The 21017-nt window shown below is 51.1% G+C and overlaps 8 protein-coding genes across 8 annotated transcripts; 6 read left to right on the top strand and 2 right to left on the bottom strand.

The window, feature by feature from the left end:
* The first annotated feature begins 335 nt into the window (after positions 1-335).
* Positions 336-1978, top strand: COCSADRAFT_182661 (uncharacterized protein). The gene is made up of 2 exons (XM_007703543.1): positions 336-1237; positions 1294-1978. Exons 1-2 carry the CDS (start codon positions 607-609, stop codon positions 1899-1901), a joined length of 1239 nt encoding a protein of 412 aa, XP_007701733.1. The 5' UTR covers positions 336-606; the 3' UTR covers positions 1902-1978.
* Positions 1979-2109: 131 nt separating this feature from the next.
* Positions 2110-3480, top strand: COCSADRAFT_38288 (uncharacterized protein). The gene is made up of 3 exons (XM_007703391.1): positions 2110-2275; positions 2332-2787; positions 2964-3480. The coding sequence occupies exons 1-3, from the start codon at positions 2216-2218 to the stop codon at positions 3363-3365; spliced, it is 918 nt and encodes a 305-aa protein (XP_007701581.1). The 5' UTR covers positions 2110-2215; the 3' UTR covers positions 3366-3480.
* Positions 3481-5257: 1777 nt separating this feature from the next.
* On the top strand, positions 5258-5860 carry COCSADRAFT_172804 (uncharacterized protein; the record flags this gene model as incomplete). The annotated part of the gene is made up of 1 exon (XM_007703542.1): positions 5258-5860. The coding sequence occupies one exon, from the start codon at positions 5258-5260 to the stop codon at positions 5858-5860; it is 603 nt and encodes a 200-aa protein (XP_007701732.1).
* Positions 5861-8655: 2795 nt separating this feature from the next.
* Positions 8656-11099, bottom strand: COCSADRAFT_219648 (uncharacterized protein). Its single transcript, XM_007703541.1, has 3 exons — positions 10370-11099; positions 10255-10316; positions 8656-10201 (listed from the first exon to the last, which is right to left on the bottom strand). The coding sequence occupies exons 1-3, from the start codon at positions 10852-10854 to the stop codon at positions 9090-9092; spliced, it is 1659 nt and encodes a 552-aa protein (XP_007701731.1). The 5' UTR covers positions 10855-11099; the 3' UTR covers positions 8656-9089.
* On the top strand, positions 11100-12128 carry COCSADRAFT_219647 (uncharacterized protein). The gene has a single exon (XM_007703540.1). It carries the CDS (start codon positions 11346-11348, stop codon positions 11871-11873), a length of 528 nt encoding a protein of 175 aa, XP_007701730.1. The 5' UTR covers positions 11100-11345; the 3' UTR covers positions 11874-12128.
* Positions 12129-12766: 638 nt separating this feature from the next.
* COCSADRAFT_145982 (uncharacterized protein) lies at positions 12767-14735 on the top strand. The gene is made up of 2 exons (XM_007703539.1): positions 12767-13437; positions 13553-14735. The coding sequence occupies exons 1-2, from the start codon at positions 13224-13226 to the stop codon at positions 14395-14397; spliced, it is 1059 nt and encodes a 352-aa protein (XP_007701729.1). The 5' UTR covers positions 12767-13223; the 3' UTR covers positions 14398-14735.
* Positions 14736-16098: 1363 nt separating this feature from the next.
* COCSADRAFT_120877 (uncharacterized protein) lies at positions 16099-17901 on the top strand. The gene is made up of 4 exons (XM_007703538.1): positions 16099-16539; positions 16630-16703; positions 16793-16979; positions 17084-17901. Exons 1-4 carry the CDS (start codon positions 16380-16382, stop codon positions 17677-17679), a joined length of 1017 nt encoding a protein of 338 aa, XP_007701728.1. The 5' UTR covers positions 16099-16379; the 3' UTR covers positions 17680-17901.
* A 541-nt stretch (positions 17902-18442) lies between these two features.
* COCSADRAFT_145976 (uncharacterized protein) lies at positions 18443-20356 on the bottom strand (the record flags this gene model as incomplete). Its single annotated transcript, XM_007703537.1, has 6 exons — positions 18443-18755; positions 18813-19427; positions 19489-19701; positions 19772-19811; positions 19867-20147; positions 20199-20356. The coding sequence occupies 6 exons, from the start codon at positions 20354-20356 to the stop codon at positions 18590-18592; spliced, it is 1473 nt and encodes a 490-aa protein (XP_007701727.1). The 3' UTR covers positions 18443-18589.
* Between the last annotated feature and the right edge of the window lie 661 nt (positions 20357-21017).

The raw sequence follows: 21017 nt of genomic DNA, 5'->3' as shown, positions 1-21017 counted from the left end.
GTGCTGAAGCACAAGGCGCTACATCTTTGCACTGTCAAACCGCCAAGACGTCTCATGTATTCCCCGTGCCCAACCACGGAACTCCATTAAGCCTCATGCCCCAGTCGGTGCATCTCTTAGCATAGCTCAGCTAGACAGTTTCTTGCATTTTGCTGCTGATCGCCATTGCCGCGACTGGACGTGGTTGAGCCTTAGTTTCGAGGACAACTCAGGTAGCCCAATAAGAGAAGTGCCGTTTCTATGCTATTTCCCAGGGAAGCGTTGGGGATGAAGACAGTGCCGAGCAGATCCACTCTGGAGACGTTTTGCGACTGAGACTAGTGACCCTGACATGCGGCCCCCAAGCCGTCATGCTGCATTCAAAGCATTGGCGTCTCCATGTTCCGTCGCTTTACTCTCTCTCTCCTCACCTTGATTGATGTGGATTGACGTTGTCACTGAGGAAATCAGGCGTTCTTTTCAATCTCTCCGTTGAACGGATACACTCTTTTCGGTTCATAGTCCTGGAGACACTCCTTTTCGTTACTTTATTTTCTTGATATATCTGCACTATTGGCCCCTTGGCGTGTGTCTAACATTATCTAATACTTGTTTATTACTTTTATCATGGCTCGCTATCAGCTGAGGCGACCATCGCCAGTCTCCATCTTCCCCAGGCACTCGCGACGTCAAGATGGTGCTGTGACTACTATGCCCCTTCCGGAAGGGGGGGAAGAGGAGGACGAAGGACCAGAGAGCCCAGACTCGCCATTCAGCAGCCCTTCAACAGTTGGCGGCGGGTCGTCCTCAAGTGAAGATTCAGAATCCGACGATGATGAGGAGCCACCCTCGCCGATGGAATCCGGTGCATCATCCCGACCTGTCCAAACTCTCGGTCCTGATCCGACCATGCCACCCTCTATATCGAGCACCGCGACAGATGTGCCCGCGTTACAAGTTACCACAGAAGCAGCTCTATCATTGAGCACAACTCTATCATGGAACACCGGCACTACGTTAGAAACGACGACTCTTCCCTCCACAACATCTCTCCCGGGAGACAGGATACAAAGCGACAGACAAAAGCAAGCTTCACCGACAGCTTCCGTGTCTCTTCCTCCGCCTCCACCTCCGCCTCTATCAACTGCAGAAGCGGAAATGACGGGTGAAACAGGCGCTGCGGAAAGGTTGCCAGAAGAACAGACACCCATAATGACAAAACAAGCCATGGTAGCAGCAATCGTCCTTGGTGTACTTGGTTAGTCACTGCTATACTTTTTATTTCATAATTGATAATGCCTAACAATCAAACAGGTGCGCTGGCCCTTCTCGTTGCCGCCATCGTCTTCATCAAGCGCCGCAAAGGCAAGCAATATACCCGCCATGTGTCCATGCAAGACGATTCTTTCAATTCATCCATGGCACAGGCTCTGCGAGCTCCGGAGAGCGCACACACAGGTACTGTATCCTCAGTCTTCGCGCGTCTACAAGGGGCCAGTAACGGCGGAGGAGAAGGCCATTTGACCCGCTCAACGGACCGCAGCAACACTCTGTTTGGCCCAGGTGAATACTTGCGTCCAGAAACGGTATCCACAGACCGTAGCCGCTCACGCATGGAGCCTCCAACACCCAACCCCTTTGCCGATCCTCAGCGTAACAAGGCATATGATATGCTTCACGACAGGCCGAGGAGCACAACGCTTACAGATCGAGGTAGCTGGAGGGAAAACCCCTTCAAAAACCCAGAGAGTGATCGGTTTGATCCTTTTGGCGAGCTCAAGGAGAAGGCCCGGAGAGAGAGGCTACGATATCTGGAAGAGGTTAAACGGGAGGCGGAGCTGCAAAGGCAATTGCAACAGAAAGAAGCCATGGGACTGCGACCAGATGATATGCCATGGGGCCACGACAATGGATACAGATGAAAGCACGCATATGGGAGTCATATGGGAGTCCAATGTATTTATATATCTTCAATTGCTAATGGGACTGCCATGTGGTCAAAGTTACGTTCTTGGTGACGCGCCATCACGTGAAAACCGTCCCCGCCTTGCAATGGCGTGTGAAGCGAGACTGGTGCCTGGAGCACACCAGCCAATGACGAGCATGACACCCACTTCTACACCACATCTAGCAGCAGTCATTTCACGGCTACGAAGTAGAGCTTATTTAAAAAGCATTGACTTTTGGCAATGCATCGATCTACTCTTCTTTTTCCTTTTCCCTCTCTCACGCGACCATGGCCCAGGCAACGCGCGCAGTTCCACCAGAAGATGTCGCGCACGACCATCTCTGCCCCGTGAGCTACACACGCGGCAGAAAAATTCCAGGCCGAGATCTGCTCACATCTTTCAGATCTGCCAGCTTCTCCTCTTCACTCCCGTGAGGACCCAATGCAACCATTTGCTGTGCGCATCATGTATGGCACAATGGGCTGACGCATCGTCTACCAACCAAATCGAGCATTCGAGCTTGGATGTGCATCTCGCAGACTTTGATCCCAACTATGATCCCAGCTACGACCTCGAAGCCAACTGTCCTATGTGCAGGACACATACGACAGCATCTCCAGATAAGCCTTTGGCAAGACAGTTGGAGGCCAAGTATCCCGTGACTTATGCGGAAAGACGTGTGGAAGAGGAGGTTGACAGGGGCTCTCTTATTGGACAAGATGGTGTTGAGGGTGTCATGATTCTTATAGGAAACAAGCATAGGTTGATTAGGAACCCTGGGAGTGCGAATGAACATCTTTGGACGTTTTTTGTGCGCACTTCAAGGCCGGAACTCATTAAGGAAGTGCATATTTATCTGGTCAGTTTTGCATGTTCAAGTTGTCTCTTGGTCAAGAAGCGGGATGCGAAAGCCATTCGATACAAAGTCCAGGATGCGCAGAATTTGGAGTTGTACATGGCTCATTTTACACATGCACATGTGCTATGGCTACTGGTTGATGTACTGCTTTGCGCGAGAAGGCTAACATATCACAGCATCCGACATTCCGGCCCAGCCACCGTGTCCTCCGAACCGCACCGTACGAGTTCGAAGCACAAGGCTGGGGCTTCTTCACTATCGAGTCCAAAATCGTCCTAAAGGCGCCGTACAACTGGATCATTGACAATGCCGGTACCAAAAAGCAGGGACTCGAACTCTCGTGGACTCTAGACTTTGAAGGCAGAGGTAGGCAGGGCCGAGTAAGAGCCAAGGTTAAGAAATTCGAGGCCGAAACCGCTCCAGTTGGCCGCACGTTAAGGTCGAGACATATACCTCCTACGACTGAACCGGAGGTAAACAATGAGAACGAGGATGGCGATGAAGACTCATCAGAAGACGACGTAGAAGATGAAGGAGACAGCGAGTTCATCGTATCATCCCGAAGATCTCGAAGATAGCACTTCAGAATCAAACTCAGTCCAGCTACTCAATTCTCACTGAGACATTCTACCTTCGGAATACCTTGGTCCGGCACATTTGGCGCCTTACAAGCAGCGTCTTGTTTCCCTGTTTCAGTAGTCGAAGAATCTACCGAGAATACCATCGTGACACAAGGTAGGTGCGCATCGGCTTAGCGGCCATCGAATTGACCGCATTGCATATCGTGTTCGATGCGATGCGATTTTGTTCCGTGCGATCATGTTTACAGTATACGATGTTGTTTTGCGCGGATGACAGGCGCGAGTCATACAAACGTGCTTTGAGAACAATGTTAGTGTGTAGGAGCTGTCGGTTGGGCACGGTGCATTGTGAGACACGATCGGTAAAACATCTTGGTGTTTCTATCGGCATTGTTGGGTTTTATGCCTTTTCTTGTTTCTAGACATTAGCGAGTTCCGTTTAAACTTTGAGAAACTAGGCGAGGCGTGCTCGTGGATTGTTGAGGCCTCACATTATCGTCAGGCAAAGCGGTTTTGGCCTTGTGCTGAAGGGAAAGCCTGGAAGGTTATGCATGTATAGGCCAAACTCGAGTCCAAACAAAGCACATGTCAGAGTATTATGGTAAGAGGGCATAATGTTTCGGACGCTGCTATCAATAGGACTTGACAAGGTAATGATAATCTCCATTAATAGTTCCGAGTAGCTATAACGTTATGCGATATACAGCTTGAGTTCATATCTCTGCTACCAGAAGTCACGCAAAAGCACATAGGCCTGTAGTTGACAATTAAAATAATACCCAAGTCGGAATCATGTCAAAGAATCGGTCAAAGAAGAAGCAAAGCTATGATAGTGCATACATCTTACAATTTCTCCTAAGTATCCATAGTGCCATGGCGAACAAAAACATGCGTCTGAGAAATTACCCAGAGTAGCCTCTCCCATGACATGTGCCACATGGCCACCATCAACTTTTCTGTTACGTGCCCACCTTCCTCTCCTATCGCTACCTCATCCTTCAGCCCCCACAGTTAATCACCACCAACACACATGTCCTTTTAAATGCAATTGTGGCCAATGAGGGCTGATGGTGGCGGCGCGGCACACGGCTAGCTCAGCATTGAGAATGCGGGGCACCGTCAGGCAACTACAGACTCCGGGGTGCGGCGGATCAGGGTGCAATCCTTCGATGACGGTTAAGATTTGATGCTCCTGTTTTTTTTCTTTGCTCCTATTTCCAACCCAGCGTCTCTCATTCCATCATCTCATTGCTCGTGAATCGAATGAGTTTGTTGTGGGGCTGAAACCAAAGAACCTGGAGAGAGGATCGAAATAGTTAGGCGGTGTGAGCATTACGGGAGGAGCTTGGCGCCACCTCGTGAGAATCACGGCAGTCAGCGCTGACGGGAGACGAAAAGGGATAACAATCTTCTTGTCGACGCGTTTGGAGGACGAACCAAGTACAATAAAGCCAGGAGGAGTATTGCGAGAAAACGAGCAGAGTCGGCTTAACAGTGCGCGATACTACAACAACAGCAGCAGCAGTCTCTTTGTGTTTCAAAAGGGGGTTTCACGTGCGCAAAGGGGTGAGGAAAGGAAAAGAGTCGGCAGCAAACGCGTCGACTGAGGAAGAACCGTGGAATGGGCTGATTGAGGAGAGCTTCTTGTCGCATTTTTGCGGCCAAACATCAGTGGGCTACGTTAAGACGTTTGCGAAGAGGCAACCACGACGACGACACTGGCCAACACGGCTTAGCTTTCGTGGATGCTGCTCAGCACGCCACAACCACACATTCAAGACACACACAAAGGCCATTTCTTTTGTGGGAAGCCTGGTACATCTGCAATACCATTGCTACACCCACTCTATTCCTATCCGAATCTCCTAGATCCTACACATCACACCGCCATGCTCCTTACAATAAAAACAACGCACCCTCGGGCAAATGACCTGATGTCCCTGCTCTGGAACTGGCACCTCCACAAGCGAGAAACAACACTCTTCCGCCGCCTCGGCATGCACAGCCTAGAAATCGCTGGGCTCTCAACCGCGATGCTCATCATTCCTCTTATCATGCACCGTGTCGTCCAGGGTTTTGACGAAATGTATGACATTCTGGGGCGGCGAGCAAAATCACCGTACGCTCAGTTGTCTTGGGTAAATATCGCATTTGCATTTGTGATGCTGGTCGGGTGGCATCTGTGGCTAGGGAGGCTGACCTACTTGACGGTATTGGAGAGCGATGTAGATGAAGAGAAGGACGACGGAAGGAAAGACGAGATTACAGCTTTGTCTAGTTCGGCGGAGAGAAGCAAGAATGGGTCAGGAAAGGGGGGAATATCTTGGAGTCGCATACTAGGACGCATCTTGATACCTCTCCTACTTGTAACATTGGGACTGCATTTTGGGTATCAAGTCTGCCGACAATTAATAGCAGACACAAGACCGCTTATCACACGAAATGATGTCGACATGCAGGAAGCAATGGGACAGCTCTATGGGCTAGTGTAAAATATACAAGCGTAGCTTTTCTGGGTTCCATAGAAGAATAGGGAAGAAAAAAGTGTCATGCAAAGGAAACATGCCGTAAAAAGGAAGGGGTAGCCAACTAGAATGCTATATACGCATACTACACTAGTTCCACCAAACTACAACTACCACACCTCACCAAACAAGCCCCTTTGTACCAGGCAACCCCTACAACGCTAACCCCCAACCTCCTCCTTTCATCCTTCCATCCACCCTTCCATACATACCACTTATCCGCCCCGCCCATCTCCATCCCCGCAACCAAGCGCAAGCCCGCCAAAAAGAAGAAGAAAAAAGAGCGCCTCACATGCCTCGGACCCCTCATCCCAACACAGCCATCCCACCCCGTCTTTTTTTCCCCGCAGAAAACCCCAGATTCCACTCCTTCATTACACTACATACCATGCAGAGCTACACTACTCCCCTATCCCTCCCCCCTCTTCCACCCCCACACACACCTGCGCGTATATTTCCCATCCCCCCGCAAATTCGGCAAGTTCCACGGGTAGCAAGTAAGTAAGTACGCAAACACCATCATAAGCACGCACGCACGTAGCAACCGTTACATGGCGGCAGCACTCCGGGACCGGGGGGGGGGACATTCTTTGAGTCTGGGGAACCGGGGAGAACGAGGGCCATGCCCTTTTAACGCTTATACGCAACCCCTCCCTCATACGTCTATGCGTGTGTGTACACACGTGTGCGTAATATAGAGGAAACTACTTACGTACATATATGCGGAATTAACACTAGGTAGCTTGTGAGCGCCTCCCTAGGTGCCTTGGCTTACGCAGTTGAGTATGTACAAGGCGCGAACATTGAAACGGAGAAGAAGGGGGGGGTGCCGAGTCGGTCCGTTTGAGTGAAGGGGAGCGAGGGGGGGATGTTTGTGGCGGGGGGCTAGGGCTGGGGGGAGAGGGAAAAGGTCCGAATGGGTAGATACGCCATGGGGGCGGTTTGGGTTGTGAGAGAGAGGAATGGAGGGAGGTGATAAGATGGCTTACGGGATGGTTTGGCCGTGCACCTTTTTTTGTGCTGGTGAGACAAGGGAATGGGGATTAGGTTGTTTTTCGTATCTATTTTGGTGGGCTTGGGTGGGTATGGGTGTTGGCGAAGAGAAAGAGAGAGAGAGAGAGAGAATGGGTGTGAATTGGTGACGGGAATGAGGACATGGCTTCGGTGTAGTTGTATGTAGTGGATAGATGAGGAAACACGTCTTGTGTCTTTGCGTTTGAACTCATTCGTAGTCACGGCGTGGATTTGCACATAGGAGGTATATATTTATAAGGTTAGGTGACATTGGGATAAGAACGCATACCTGGGATACTGTGCACGCTCACCTGTTGCTAACATGGCCACATTTTCTACCCTACATAGTAATGCTCTACATTGTGTTCATCAGAGTTCGCTGCAAAGAATTCACAACATGTACTACACCATAAAGTCGCACCGTCAGTGATAGCCCGACTGTGAACAATTCGCCTCAAAAAGGAGATACTAGAGCCTACCTCGAGTCGATCATGCATCTTCGTCAAAAGGGTGGCGTTGTAGATGCATTGAACACGAACAATGCCCAACGAACCTCTTATCTTTCCCGACGGAAAAGTCGCACAGTACACTTTGTAAAGCAGTAAACGAGGTCATACTCAGCAAGCCCAATATCCATGTACTCAACTATTGCCTTTTTTAGCCCATGTGTCCGGTGCGTGCGGCACGGCGGAGTGCGTCTTCCGCCCTTCCAGCTCAAATCACGCAGGCTGATAGTAATCTTTCCGATATCTTCACCTCTCCTCGGACCTGCATCGCCTGCAAGTGATGTGCGGAGAGTGAACCAAGCGGCGCGCACTGTCAATAACAAAAATGGATCCCAGACCCGCCATCCGTTATCAAATGCGGAGAAAGAGGCTGCAAGGGACGGAAGAGCTAGCAGCTAGGAAGATACGGCGGCGCAATTCCACGGCCATGGATGAGTACGAGTTTGCCGGGGTGATTGGTGGTCGGTGGCTCTGTGGCGCACCCGCGAGCGGACAGCCATGTTGATAGCCAGATGGACGGGCGGGATGTAATGGACATTTTGGGATGCAAAGAGCGAAATGGTCGAATGCATACCTGACATACCAAGGGTGTGTGGTTGGGCGATGGAAGAGCACACTATGTATGGGATTCCTGGCTCCATGGCTTGGCAGGGCTTCGAGTGCAGAGGCGCATGAACTAGGCTAGGTGGTGCACGCGGCAAGCCATCGGTCCAAAGATTATTTGCTGGAGAAGCCGCCCGTTGCCAATTGATGCTTATCAACGTTTGGCCGGTCATTATAGTCGTGTGGTCCGGGCTATGAACGAGCATGAGACAGTGGCTTGGCGACGCCCCAGGCGGCCCTTGTCCATGACGACGCTCTGGTGGCCTGGCGACAGTCAGTCAGCCATCACTAGGTGTAGGTTATGGCTGCACCAGCGCAGCCGGAATCGTATTGCACGAGAGTGGCGCATGCGACAAGGAAAAATGCACCCTCGTCCAGATGTAGAGTAAAGCGATGTGCCGACTGGTAGGATTGAGGGTGTGGCTGCCGACAAACCGCAGGCCTTATCCATACCCGGTAGCCGCTTCCGAGTTTTCCGAATGAATCTTCCGACAAACAGCCATGGGTGCACTGCGCATCTCCTCGTACATAGATGCCAGACCGGAGATAGGCAGCACGATATGTCGTGGCAATCTTTAGCACCATGCCCATGGCTGAACGTGGCGCTGCGTGGCAAAGCCTAAGCGTTGTTTGGGGAAGAGTAATCGATATCGAAGACTCGGCTAGATTCACAATCGCGTGGAAGTCACATGTACATTTGCCGCATGGGTAGCGTCGCGTGTAGGTGTACGGCTATGGTGGCGTCGCTTCGGCTGGTCGCAATCGGGTGCCAAAATATCAGTGTTGCTTGGGTTTGGGGATGGGGATCGAAGATCGGATATCAGCCTGGCTGTTTGTCGCAATGGGATAGGAGAGGTCGTCAATAATCGCAAGTCGCCACCAATCGCAAATTGCCACAATGTTGTTTCTGCAAAAGAAATGGGTATTGAATTCATCTGGACACGTAACCAGCACCTGTGGGCTGTTCAAACGACCGGTCTAACCATCTAGGTTAATATATCATCAAAAAACCTTACTGCGCACCATGCACAGTGCCAAACAAAAAGACGATGCTCATCAAATCTCAAATCATCTTAGACAGCACGCTTGTCGACAGGAACATTGCGCTTCAGACCAATGAGCTGAAGCATCTCCGTCCAGAAGCTGACGGGTGGGGTGATGAAAGAGGCCTCGTAGGCGTCAATGAGAGGAGCATCCCAAACAAGATCAACCTCGTGTGGCGCTAGCCACTTGGTCTTCTTGAACACTTTCCAGAAGATGAACAGAATTGGAGCTACTATGACCATGGTGTAGTAGGTAAGGAAGGTCTCGGCAGTGAAGTTGCCGGGCTTAAAGGTGCTGTAGCCATAGACAAAGACAACGCAGATCTCGAAGCAGAGAGCGAACCAGGTTCCGTAGGGCTGGAAGTAACCGCAGTATGGGAGCGTCTTGCGGTCGAGTCCTTGGACCTTGCATGCCTTGTAAAAGGCAATGTAGGTGCCACACATGACAATGAAGTTGATCAAACCTCCAGCGGTAATGATGTTGACGAGCCATTTCAGAACCTTTGCTGAGCTGTCCGACAGTTGCAGGAAGGACAAGAAGGGGAAGATCATAACAACAATGAAGCAGTAGATGGGGACACCATTCTTAGTGCACTTGCGGAAGATCTTGGGGGCACGGCCCTCGATAGCGAGCGAGTACAAGCTGCGAGTGGCGCAGTACGTGTACGTGTTGCCGGCAGAGAAGATACTTGTGATCAAGAGGGCGTTGACAAGGTGAGGAAGACCGTTGATCTTGAGGTTGCTCATGGCAATGACGTAGGGAGAGGCAGCCGCGCTCTTCTCACCAGACTTGACCACCGACTCGAGCTGTGGGTCGTTGTAGGCTACAACGACACCAGTGCAAAGGGCACCGAGGATGAAGAAGGCACCGAATCGGAAGTAAACGGTCTTGAAAGCCGACTTGATGTAGACGCGAGGGCGCTTGGCTTCACCAGATACCATGGAGATGTACTCGGGGCCAACAATACAGAAAGAGGCAGCCCACAGAGCAGCGAGGAATCCTTCAAAACGATCGAGGTTGGTGGCGCCAGGGATGACGCCAGGGTCACGCCAGTAGCGGAAGCCATAGGCATCATGCTGAGGATTGCCACCGACCATGGTGATAAAGGTGAAGAAGTAGAGGATCAGGATAAGGAGAACCTCTGTACAACAGGTTAGTTATCTATGTTATTCACAGTCGCGCAAATCTACTTACTGCCACCTGACAGCCAAAACTCGGCTTCACCATAGGCCTTGACAGCCAAGATGTTGCAAGCACTAAAGTACGGTTAGTGGCCTTGTCTCGCAAGGGAAAGTGTAGGATATCTTACGCGTAGAGGACAATGACTGCGGCACAGACAGCGGCGACTGGGATGTCATCTCTCCAAAATTTTAGCACAACATTAAGAGCCGTTATCTCAAACGGAATCAGCAGGGCTTCATAGAAGAAGAAGTTCCAGCCGGCCATAAAGCCGAGGGCTTCGTCGACCCAGTGTCCAGCCATGCGGATGAAACCTCCGGAGACGGGCATGAAGCTGGCCATTTCAGCCATGGCGTTGTTTACGAGGGCAATGATACACGAATATCCAGCGTAGGCGAGCAGTATACCGAGAGGACCGCCAGAGTTGAGGGCACCACCGATGGACACAAACAGGGCAGTACCTATGGAGCCACCAATGGCAATGAGCTGGATTTGGCGGTTACCCAGATGACGCTGCAAGTCATCCGAGTTGTCGGTCATGTCGCCATGTTGGATATCGTCATTGGGGGCCGACTCGCGGATGAACTCGCCAGAATACTTCTTTTCTTGTTCCATGGTTGCAAAGGGGATTGTCGCTTAGGCAAAAAGGGCAATTGTCGCTAGGGAGCAGTGGGGGGTGGTCGCAATGGAAAGTCGCTTTAGGTATGGGCTAAGCTGGGGTGGGCTGGGGTGGGCTTGTCGCTGTGGAGTAGAGGGCTGGGGAGGGAGGCCGACTATCAGTCGCGTGTGGGGAATGGAGAGGGCGCAGCGAGGGCTACCAAACGAGTCGCACTGAAGAGCAGTGAACGAAAGGGAGGGGGGAGGAGGTAGGGGCGATGGAGGAGAAGACCCTTATCACAGACCAGGTCCTGGGGTGAAGAGCAGGGTCTTTATATGTTACTACAGCTGGGAGCGGGACATAAGGGCATTGCCTTGCCTATGGGTGGATCCTCGCGGTGGTGAGGGCTGGGATACGACGAGGAGCCGAGAAAGGTTTGGCAGGGCGCTAGTATGGCGGTCTTGACTAGCCCATCCGGGACTAGTTGCGCGTACCCACCGTGCTGGGCATGGCATCGACGGCAGGCGGCACAGCACAGAGTTTTCAGACAAGGCCAGCCGTGGGCAACCCTGCTCGTCGTGTGGTGTGCAAATGCGCCATGGAGAATGGCTGGGCCGTCGTGGGTGTATGGTGTACTAGAGGGTGGGCTTGCGTTAGTGACCCGGGGTGGGCGACAATTTGCCCCAGCATAAGAGTGAGAGCATCCTGGGTGTGCTCATGGGTTGCCGCGCCTAGAGTAGCTCAGGCAGGCGAACAGGCGAACAGGCGACCAGGGCCCATGTCACCGGCCGCGCGACGACAGTTGGGGGAACGTAATCCAGTCTGGCGGAGGACAAGGCTATGGATAGGTGCGTTCGCACGTCGCCGAAGCGTGCTAGTGGATGCATCGCAGTGTGTCGGCAGGTATCGGGCTCCTGCCCCAAGGCTGGGTGCGGGCGAGCGTACGAGAACGAGTGCGCGAGCGGGTGGGGGTCTATACATGTCGCTAACAAGAGGCTCGCGTGTTTTGGGAGAAAGAGGGAGTTGGATGCGATAGGGCGTCGTGGGTGCAGGTAAGCTGTGAGCTGTGAGCTGATCGGGAGCCGCACCAGTGTCAAAACCGCTGGACCGACTCTCGGCTGATAGCAAGGAACAGCGCCGCAAGTGCTTGAATCAAGTGTTGCGCATCGCAAGCGTTGAGAGATTGGCGTTGCTTAGAGGCCGGGCAGACACAAATCAAATGACGGCATCATGCTTGAGAAGTGCCGAGCCAAGGAGCGCACGGCCGTCGCGTCTGCTATGAGTTACTGTCGATTCGCTTGGAGATACTTGTCGTTTTACCACTACCAATATTTCTTAGCCGTCCCCAGCCCAGCCAGCTCAGCTCACGCGACCATGTGACTTGCCTAACTGTTTCGTCGTCTATCCGCCTCGGCATGGCCTCATGGCCGGCCTGGGCTGCCGTCATCATGCATCAAGTCACGTGTCGGCGGCAACAGGGTCTCTTGCACCCAAACACTGGGACATGGGGGACGGTCATGTGACGACTTCATACTAGAACCACACAGCTGGTAACATTACATAACACTAAGAGTAGGTGTAGTTTAGTGTAGTTCACATTATCTACTTACTAGTCTTCCTGGCCCTTGTTGTCCAGCCATGCTCCACGCCATCACATGCCACTAGCTCACCTGCAGGCAATTGCCTTCCAGAAGCTGTTCATCAGCCGCATCCCATAAACTTTCGGGAACCAACCGACACGGTCTACTCTGCGGCCTCTCGAGGCATGCACTGCTGCTTCGTGATGCAGTAGCTATACTACATACTAGTACATATGTCCATCCATACATGTGTAGGCGCTTATCGACGGGCTGCCCCGCTCCCGCTGCCTGCCCCGCAATGCCACATGGCATGCCACCTTCCTTTTGCTTCGCGTTTCCACCACTGTCATCTTGCTCGATCCTGCAATGTGCGCCACATCCAGTACCATCTGAGTGTAGCATTGGCCTTTCAAGGTATAGTCACATAAACACAACTCTAGTCAGCACTGCTCCCTGCGTCTTTTCATCCCGCTCTCCGCCCTCACCGAGCATCTCCGACTTGCTTTTTCCTTGACAAAGTCTTCTTTACTGGCCCATGATACCCGCCACAGTACGCCTCCAGCTGTTCTTTTGACCAACCTCGCCTACAACTGGTAAACACGTCAGACGGACTGCATTGTTGAGCCTGCCGTGCGACACGCCTGCCGATCAAACCTACTGCTCACGCTTTCCTGGAAGAACCACTCCTCCCCGTTTGAGTACATGGATATATACGTTGCTTCTTGACCTCGCGAAAACCTTAGATTGTTGCACATACCAAAAGACAAAGAAAAGAAAAGGAAAATTATCACCACTAAATCATCATCATGTGTCGCTGGTTCGCCTACATCTCTGCTACGGAGCCATGCCTCCTATCTGATGTCCTCATAACTCCCGCCAACAGCATCAGCAAGCAGTGTTCCGAGCATTATCTGCCTAAGCTTCTCCCACACAATGACGACAAAGATCTTCATGACGCCCCCGACGAGCTTATGCGTATGCGAAACTCGCTCTTGAACATGGATGGCTTGGGCATTGCATGTAAGTGCAAAGTCTTTCTGATGACAAAAGACGTGCTTTGACGTACCTCATCTCTCACTCGAGCACATTTCCCGACTTGGATGTTTGCTCGGCATCAGCTTACAATCCTCCCCAGGGTACACTGAGGCCACTTCCTCATATTTGAAGCATGTAGAAGGCCCACGCCCAGCCCTATACAAGTCACAATCTCCACCCATCAACGATTTCAACTTCAAGTCCCTCTGCCAAAACACCGAGGCGAAATGTGTGTTTGCCCACATTCGCGCCACCAGCGGTAGCGTAGTGACCCAAGTTAACTCGCACCCGTTTGTTTTTGGTCGTCATGTCTTTATGCACAACGGAGTCATTTCCAACTTTTCCAGTATCCGTCGAGACATGACGGACGAATTTTCCTTTGACGCCTACTGCAATGTGCTGGGTAGCACCGACTCGGAACACGCCGCTGCCATGTACATGACATTTCTGACCGACGGCGGAGACAAGCAGAGCTGGGAGAAATCGTACCCGCTCGAGAAGATGCTCGAGGCCATGAAGAAAACAGTAGTCCGTATTCTCAAGCTACAGCACGCCAAACTCGGGGATGCGAACACGCCTAACTCTCTCAACTTTTGCACCACAGACGGCAAGAGAATGCTCGCCATCCGCTTCCGGAACCACGCTACACAGCAGCCGCCTAGTCTCTATTGGTCTGAATTTGCCGGTCGCACTCTAAACACAAAGTACCCGGGTAACCCAGATAGCAAAGAGATAGAGAATCTCGAGGCGTCGCTCGAGGTTGAGCGAATGGGCAAGCATACCATTATTGCTAGTGAGCCTACCACGTACGACGAGAATGAGTGGCACTTGATCAATGCCAATTGTGCCCTGACGGTGGATGAGGATGGTATCGAGCGCGAAGTCAAGATTGACTATGACCCTTCGTTGAATGCGCGGGATCCAAAGTATGATGGTCATGCGTAATGTGTACCAGAGTGAGCTAGAGAGAGAGAGGGGGGGAGGGAGAGTGAGGTTGCAATGAAGCTGGCCATCATTTCAAATGAAAATTACCTATGCACATTGCAGACCTTATTCAAGCGAAGTGTTTTGCCTACCTGAATAGATATTCAAATGCTAGTAAATTCAAAAAAAATATCGAACCAGGATGTACAGAAGTCGGAGAAGCTTTTCAACAAAAGCAATACTGCAACATGGAACGACAGAGCTGAAAGGGTTTAAATAGGGTATTCGTACCATCAACTCATGTGAATAGAGAAAAGATAGACTTTGAGTATCGACATGAGTAGCTAGTTAGCCAGGTCACGATATTCTTCTCTTTAGCGTCAGAATACTTGCGTAACTTTTCACATGTGCATAGTAGTCATGCATAAAAGCACTTGTAAGCTTTAAAACATGAACGACCGCAGAAGGTTGTGTTGGGAGTTTGTGTAGTAAGAGGGGAGGTGTCCTTGAGCTCCTGGTGGCTGAGGGGTGTCGTCACTTGGTTGGTTTCTAATAATTCCCTGCATTATCTATCATACAGCTCCTCCTCTTTTCCAACATTAGGAAGGAAAGGATACGCTGATCTTGAAGCTTGTAGTTGCTTGCATACAGGTCAGTTGGTACGACGGACCACATGTACGCGCCATGCGGCAAAAACACGGATCCACTAAAAAGGGTGGTACTCTACGTATATAGAATTCGGTACCGGATCCTACAAGGTCTGTGTAAGTGTAATGGTAACAACGTCCGGCAGCTATGAATTGAACCAGGATGAAACGAGGAGAAGCAACCAAATGTCGAAGATGCAAATATCACCTCAACATTTCTCGGTCGCTCGGAGTCGGCGGACAAAGGACACATTTCGTCCGACCGAAAGCCGAAACGGACTGTTGCGAGCGCGACAATGTGAGTATGGTGGTTAGGATAAGCAAGACAAACACACGAGGTGATCGCAAGGTTTCCTTGCTCTGAACAAACACATCATGTGTAGTTAACTTGTTTTGAAATAAGTATCAGGAAACCGAGCAACAAAAAAATCGGAGGCGGCTGACATAAGCCAACGAAGACCGCTTCCTGGCAGCCAGGGTGTTGCTGCGCGACGGACGGAGAACTTTGGGCGCAATACGAAGTTGAGGTGTGTACCTGGGACGGGCTGCATGGACAAGCCATCGGCCTTTAAATTGATTAGAAGCGTGCCGCCCGCTAGAGTAATGACGATGACGACGCTTCTTCCCATTGCCCACAATTGCCAACGGTCGTAATTATAGCGATCATCGGCTCCGTCCAAATATAAACAAACATTGGATCTGACGTGGGTCGCCCTGCACCGCCTCTGGGGTGAGGCTATCGTGGCAATGGATACGAAGGCGTTCCCGCAAGAGCAGCCGCCAAAGCACGGACAGGACAGGGTGCCGCAGTGTCGGGCAACGGCTGCAGGCGACAGCTGGACATGGAGATTTGAAGAAGCATAGCAAATGTGCCGTCGCAAATGATGTGCAGGCGGGAATGTAGGGCTTGATAGGTTTTAAGCCCGCGTCTGCAGGCGCTGATCTCCCGCGCCAGTGTCTCACATAGCAACGTTTGGGCGCGTCGCCATTGGTCCAGGCGTCGATTACGCGGATGTGGCTATGCCGGTTTCATGCCCGAGCCCTTGATACATGATCCTTCTCCCCTATCCTCCGTCGCGCCACAACTACCACCACCAACATCGCCCCTCCCCGACACCTCTCTCCCCTTCTACCTCCCACACCCACCCCCCTCTTCCCCACGAATTGCCCGTTGCCCGGAATTTCTTTCTTCGACACCAAAAAAAGAGGCTCTGCCCCAGATACAAACTCGCCCGCGCCCCGAGCTTCCCCCCAACTGGCTTTCGCTCCTTCGCCCATTTCCCACCCGCCATCTGGTCCCTTGACTCGCCAAAAATCTTTCCCGCTGGACAGGGCCACCCACATACCGCGCCCGCAATGTGGTTCCGCAAGAAGGACAGCGACATTGAAATGTCGGGCATGATGGAAGCCGAGCAGAAGAAGAAGACGAAGACGAAGAAGTCCAACGGCCCTCCCGAAGAGACGGAATACCAAAAGTTCGACTGGAAACGCTTCTTCCTCGCCCCAAAGTACATACGTATGTTGACATGTGTCACCCCCTGCTGATCCCCATCTCTCTCCCATCCCCTCCCACTGGATTTTTTTTTTGCTGACACTGGGAAATTAGCATGGCACATATTATTCATCATCATTGGCATCATTACTGTCATCATCACCATCAAGCACGACGAAGTTGTAGAGGTACGTCTCTCTTTTCTTTGGCTCACCGCATTTCCCTTTTTTGCTTTCGGGGAGCCGGTGGGACCCACGTGACTGACGCATTACACCAGAAACTACGACCATGGTCGGAAAAAGTCCGTGATTTGCCGGCAGGATGGTTAATACCTATTGTCATTCTCGTTATTATTTCCTTCCCGCCGCTTTTCGGCCACGAGATTATTGCGCTGCTGTGCGGTGTTGTCTACGGGCTCTGGATCGGTTTTGCCATTGTTGCAGCGGGCACTTTTATCGGCGAGGGTAAGTCTATTGTTTTTTCTTCTTTCTTTTTGCTGACCCCCGAATTTCTGGACCTTTTTTTTCCACTCTCAAACGTTGGCTAATCATTCTTTTTTGCTCTGCAGTCGGCACCTGGTACGCGTTCAAATATGCTTTCCGCAGCAAGGCCTTGAAATTAGAACGCACAAATCTTAATTACGGCGCTATGGCCCGTCTGACGCGCGACGGCGGCTTCTTCATCGTCCTCATCATCCGACTTTCCGCCATCCCCGCACATTTCTCCACGGCCGTCTTTTCCACCTGCGACGTCAAGTTCTGGCATTTCGTCGTCGCAACCTTCTTCTCGCTACCCAAGCAAATCTTCCTCGTCTACCTCGGTGTGCTGCTCCTGCAACAAAGCAATGACGATGTCGTCAAAACGGTCATGTTCGGCGCCGTCTTCGTCATCACCATCGTAATGGGCATCTGGATCTACCTCAAGATGCGCACCATCAAAAAGCTGTTGCTCGAAGAGCAGGAAGTGAGGCGCGTCAAGAAGGCTGAGGCCGTCGAGCTCGTGCCTAACCCTGAGAGTGCGTACCAGAGGCGATACGACGAGGAGTCTGCGACGGAGTGGGCGCCCATGCAGCCAAAGCAGGTTAGTAGGCCGGTAGAACGGCGGTACGATGAAGATCAGGGAGACTGGGCCATGCAGCCTACACAACCAACGAGAATGGTTTGAGAGAGGGCTTTCCCTTACTTTTTTTCCCTTTCCCCTCTTTGCACCACTTCTCTTTTCTCCAAACTCATACTTGAGAAAACGTCTTTTTATATGTTCTCCGTTTGTACCAACAAAAAAGACTTAAAGAGTCGTTTTTTATTACTTAGGATTATTTAGGTATTGGTAATGGCATAATGACGTAATGAACTTTTCTTCGTTCAATCAAAAAAAAATTATACAACCCTACTTCTTCCTCTCTATATTTTTTTTCTTCGGTTGTTTTATTGTAAATATTACACACGCGGCCCACGTGCTACATTAACACACATGTGGAGAAAAGAAAAAAAGAAAAAAATTTGATTTCAATGCAAACGCATTGCTATCTTTGGTACGTTGGGCGAACGATAAGACCCTGGAACCCCCTCCCCCACTCCCACTTCCCCACTCGTTCTGGACCCACATTGCATTGCGGACTTGGATTGTTGGCATGATTGTAGGGCCCTTTTACCCTTGCACTTGCAAGAACGACCTGTTGAGCTACTGAACTGGATTTTCCGTACGAAGTTTGTACCCATTGGTCGTTTTGCACTGTTGTTCTGTGTGATCCGAGAGTCATATTTTTTTGTTGTTGTTGCGAGCACTACACCAAGTCACAGCGTAGTAGAGACTGAATGGCTACTAAGACTAGGACATTGCAGCGAGTCCAGGTTCGCTTAGACACAACAAAAGCAGACAGAGAGTAGGCTGAAGAGGCATTAAGATAGGAGTGGCGGATATAAAATGTGCTTGATGCTAGTCTTTTTTTTTCTTTTTGCTTCGGTCTATCTTGAAGTAGGAGTGTATAATCCTACTACACGGGCAAGAAAGTCTACAAATGCCTCACTATACCCAACTTGCTGAACAAACAACCACACACCCTTTTCACAGTAACTTAGGTAGTGTATCTAAACCACGGCACATAATCCGCGAGCTCGCTCTCCATCGCCTTCTGTTCCTCAGTAAGTTCCTGGTGGCCAGTCTCCAGTGCAATCTTGTCGCGGCGCGCATTCTCCATGCGGAACCAGCTTGACATGAAGAAGGTGAGGAAGAACGCCATGCTGTCCAAGCATTAGTTGCCCAGCACGTTGACCAAATAGCGATTGTGGGGGACTCACCTAACAAATCCAATCAAAATACTATGACCTGTAATAAATCGCGGTCCATCGCGCGAAACATAGACGTAGGACGCGATGATGCCACCACAGTTGCCGCCCATGACCTGCATTGCGATACCCGTCCCGCGCTTCAAGCTACCGCCAATATTACCGCTGTTCCACGCCATGCCAAGCGGGATCTGCGGGTAGATGCCGATGGCCGCAAGGACAGTGCCTGCGTACTGTACGCCGGGCGCGCTTGTAGCAGCGAGCATGGCGAAGCCGGCGATGGCGATGAGTTGGAAGGCCATGAGAAATATACCTCGTTTCTTGACGCGATCGGCGTACCAGGACGCTGCGATTGTAAAGACGCAGGCGCAGACGTAGGGCGGGACGCTCATGAGTTGGGCTTCGTTGGCGGTGTAGCCCATGTTTTTGATGATAGTGGGGAGGAAGAGGGCGAAGGAGTAGATGGGGCAGAAGCCCGCCATGCAGATGAGCATGAAGATGTAGATTTTCCAGTCCTTCAAGGCTTGGTAGACGTACTTCATGTCGAAGTCGTTGGAGAGGTGACCCGAGTCTTCGCTTAGGCGGCGCTGCACTTCTGTGCGTTCTGTAGAGGTGAGGAAGCGGGCACTGGGAGAGTCAGTACGTTGATACAGATGGCTCGTTGGTTGAGAGGGGAGAAGTGACTTACGTGGCTGGGTAGTCGTAGATGCACCAGTATGCTGCCATAGAGACTAGAATGCTTAATAGACCTTCTAGGATGAAAATCCAGGACCACGCGGCCAGTCCGCCCACGCCAGACATTTCTGCAATGCCTCGTGCAAGGATACCACCGAATGCGCCGGCGAGAGTGGCGGCACTGAAGAAGAGGGCCATTCTGAACCCGCACTCATCTCGAACATACCTAATAGAAATTAGCTGTAATCCAAACTCAAATATCAATGCTCTAGCTCCAGACCTCAGAAATAACTTACCATTGGGATATGTAATAGTTTACGCCGGGGAACAAGCCCCCTGGAAAACAGTTAGTGGCTGTACGACAGTGCGTGGTGATGGGAGAATAGGTCACCTTCAAACACACCGAGGAATACTCGTGTAGCCATAAGCCCCGAATAATTCTTGACAAAGCCCTGCAGAATCATCGACAGTGACCAGAAGAACATAATGAACGTAAGCCAGATGGAAGGCCGAGTCCGTTTCATCATTATGTTGGACGGTATCTCTGCAGCGATGTAGAAGGGAAAAAGAACCGCGAGACAGTCATTGTACTGAAGGCCATGCAGGTTGAGATCTTGTTCGAGATGATCAAGACGAGCATTGCCTATATTGGTACGGTCGAGGAAGCAAAGCCTAGGCATCTGTGAGAAACAGAGAAAACAACAGTTGAGATACGAAACTTACAGATAGATGAGAGACATGAAAGGAATGAGATACCAATCAAGCTTCCGTAGCAGCTTTTTCGTGCCTGCTTCATCAAACCCATTTGTCTCTACATCCTCAACAGATGTACCAACTGATACAGGAACGACGGTAGCGTCGTAACCAGTCTTTTCTGCCATGGCGATTAAAGATGCTCGAATTCCCTAGCAAAGGCCTCGCCCTCAGGCAAGGGCTGAGTATCCTTCAAGTACCCATAGTGCTCTATGCTGACGAATTTTGCAGATGCATGAGTGAGACAGTGCATGGTAGCTGTGCAGTACCAAGGTTCCAGACTTGCTGTCTTTTTTTCAAGAGGCTACAGTAGTGTAGCACGCCTATCTTGCCTCTTGCCCGCGTTGGTAGTGATACTCCGAGCTCAATATGTTTGTGTCACGCAAGAAGGGCTCTCAGTGGCTGGATGGTGCAGGCACCTAGACCAAATTAGCCGATGAGGCGAGAAAACGGCTAGGGCTTGTCTGGGGTAGCCAAGGCGTAATCTGTACGTTTATCTCTGCGATGTTCAAGGCTTGTAGCTAGCGAGCGCAACGGTAAAGCTTGGTTGGCCAATAGCTGAAGCTTGTGTGCGTGGGCTGACATGCATGCGGATCTTGGTTGTATCTGGGAAACGGTCATGTCAGCTTCATCAGATAGATATGCATGAATCTTGTTTACATGTAACAAAGGTAGACGTGTGAGCGACAAGATTAGTCCAGATGAATTTAGCGCTGCCTACCTGTCAAAAGGCTGGGGCAAAGACAGGGTTTCGCCCTGGCCACACTAAGTCGTTGTCACAAAAGCGGA

Source organism: Bipolaris sorokiniana (genome assembly GCF_000338995.1).
Source record: "Bipolaris sorokiniana ND90Pr unplaced genomic scaffold COCSAscaffold_10, whole genome shotgun sequence".
Classification (NCBI taxonomy): domain Eukaryota; kingdom Fungi; phylum Ascomycota; class Dothideomycetes; order Pleosporales; family Pleosporaceae; genus Bipolaris; species Bipolaris sorokiniana.
Note: the sequence above shows the minus strand (reverse complement) of the source record. Positions and strands in the feature narration are given on the sequence as shown.

What these genes read in the sequence shown, in the direction of transcription:
- COCSADRAFT_219648 (XM_007703541.1), bottom strand. Translation starts at nt 10,854, where the DNA reads ATGGAACAAGAAAAGAAGTATTCTGGCGAGTTCATCCGCGAGTCGGCC. An exon ending in GCAGTCATTGTCCTCTACGC is followed by an intron (nt 10,317 to 10,369) that starts GTAAGATATCCT and finishes ACCGTACTTTAG; the next exon opens with TGCTTGCAACATCTTGGCTG. An exon ending in GTTTTGGCTGTCAGGTGGCA is followed by an intron (nt 10,202 to 10,254) that starts GTAAGTAGATTT and finishes CCTGTTGTACAG; the next exon opens with AGGTTCTCCTTATCCTGATC.
- COCSADRAFT_38288 (XM_007703391.1), top strand. Translation starts at nt 2,216, where the DNA reads ATGGCCCAGGCAACGCGCGCAGTTCCACCAGAAGATGTCGCGCACGAC. An exon ending in CGCACGACCATCTCTGCCCC is followed by an intron (nt 2,276 to 2,331) that starts GTGAGCTACACA and finishes CACATCTTTCAG; the next exon opens with ATCTGCCAGCTTCTCCTCTT. An exon ending in AGGAAGTGCATATTTATCTG is followed by an intron (nt 2,788 to 2,963) that starts GTCAGTTTTGCA and finishes AACATATCACAG; the next exon opens with CATCCGACATTCCGGCCCAG.
- COCSADRAFT_182661 (XM_007703543.1), top strand. Translation starts at nt 607, where the DNA reads ATGGCTCGCTATCAGCTGAGGCGACCATCGCCAGTCTCCATCTTCCCC. An exon ending in AATCGTCCTTGGTGTACTTG is followed by an intron (nt 1,238 to 1,293) that starts GTTAGTCACTGC and finishes ACAATCAAACAG; the next exon opens with GTGCGCTGGCCCTTCTCGTT.
- COCSADRAFT_219647 (XM_007703540.1), top strand. Translation starts at nt 11,346, where the DNA reads ATGGCATCGACGGCAGGCGGCACAGCACAGAGTTTTCAGACAAGGCCA.
- COCSADRAFT_120877 (XM_007703538.1), top strand. Translation starts at nt 16,380, where the DNA reads ATGTGGTTCCGCAAGAAGGACAGCGACATTGAAATGTCGGGCATGATG. An exon ending in AGCACGACGAAGTTGTAGAG is followed by an intron (nt 16,704 to 16,792) that starts GTACGTCTCTCT and finishes GCATTACACCAG; the next exon opens with AAACTACGACCATGGTCGGA. An exon ending in GGGCACTTTTATCGGCGAGG is followed by an intron (nt 16,980 to 17,083) that starts GTAAGTCTATTG and finishes TTTGCTCTGCAG; the next exon opens with TCGGCACCTGGTACGCGTTC.
- COCSADRAFT_145982 (XM_007703539.1), top strand. Translation starts at nt 13,224, where the DNA reads ATGTGTCGCTGGTTCGCCTACATCTCTGCTACGGAGCCATGCCTCCTA. An exon ending in GGATGGCTTGGGCATTGCAT is followed by an intron (nt 13,438 to 13,552) that starts GTAAGTGCAAAG and finishes AATCCTCCCCAG; the next exon opens with GGTACACTGAGGCCACTTCC.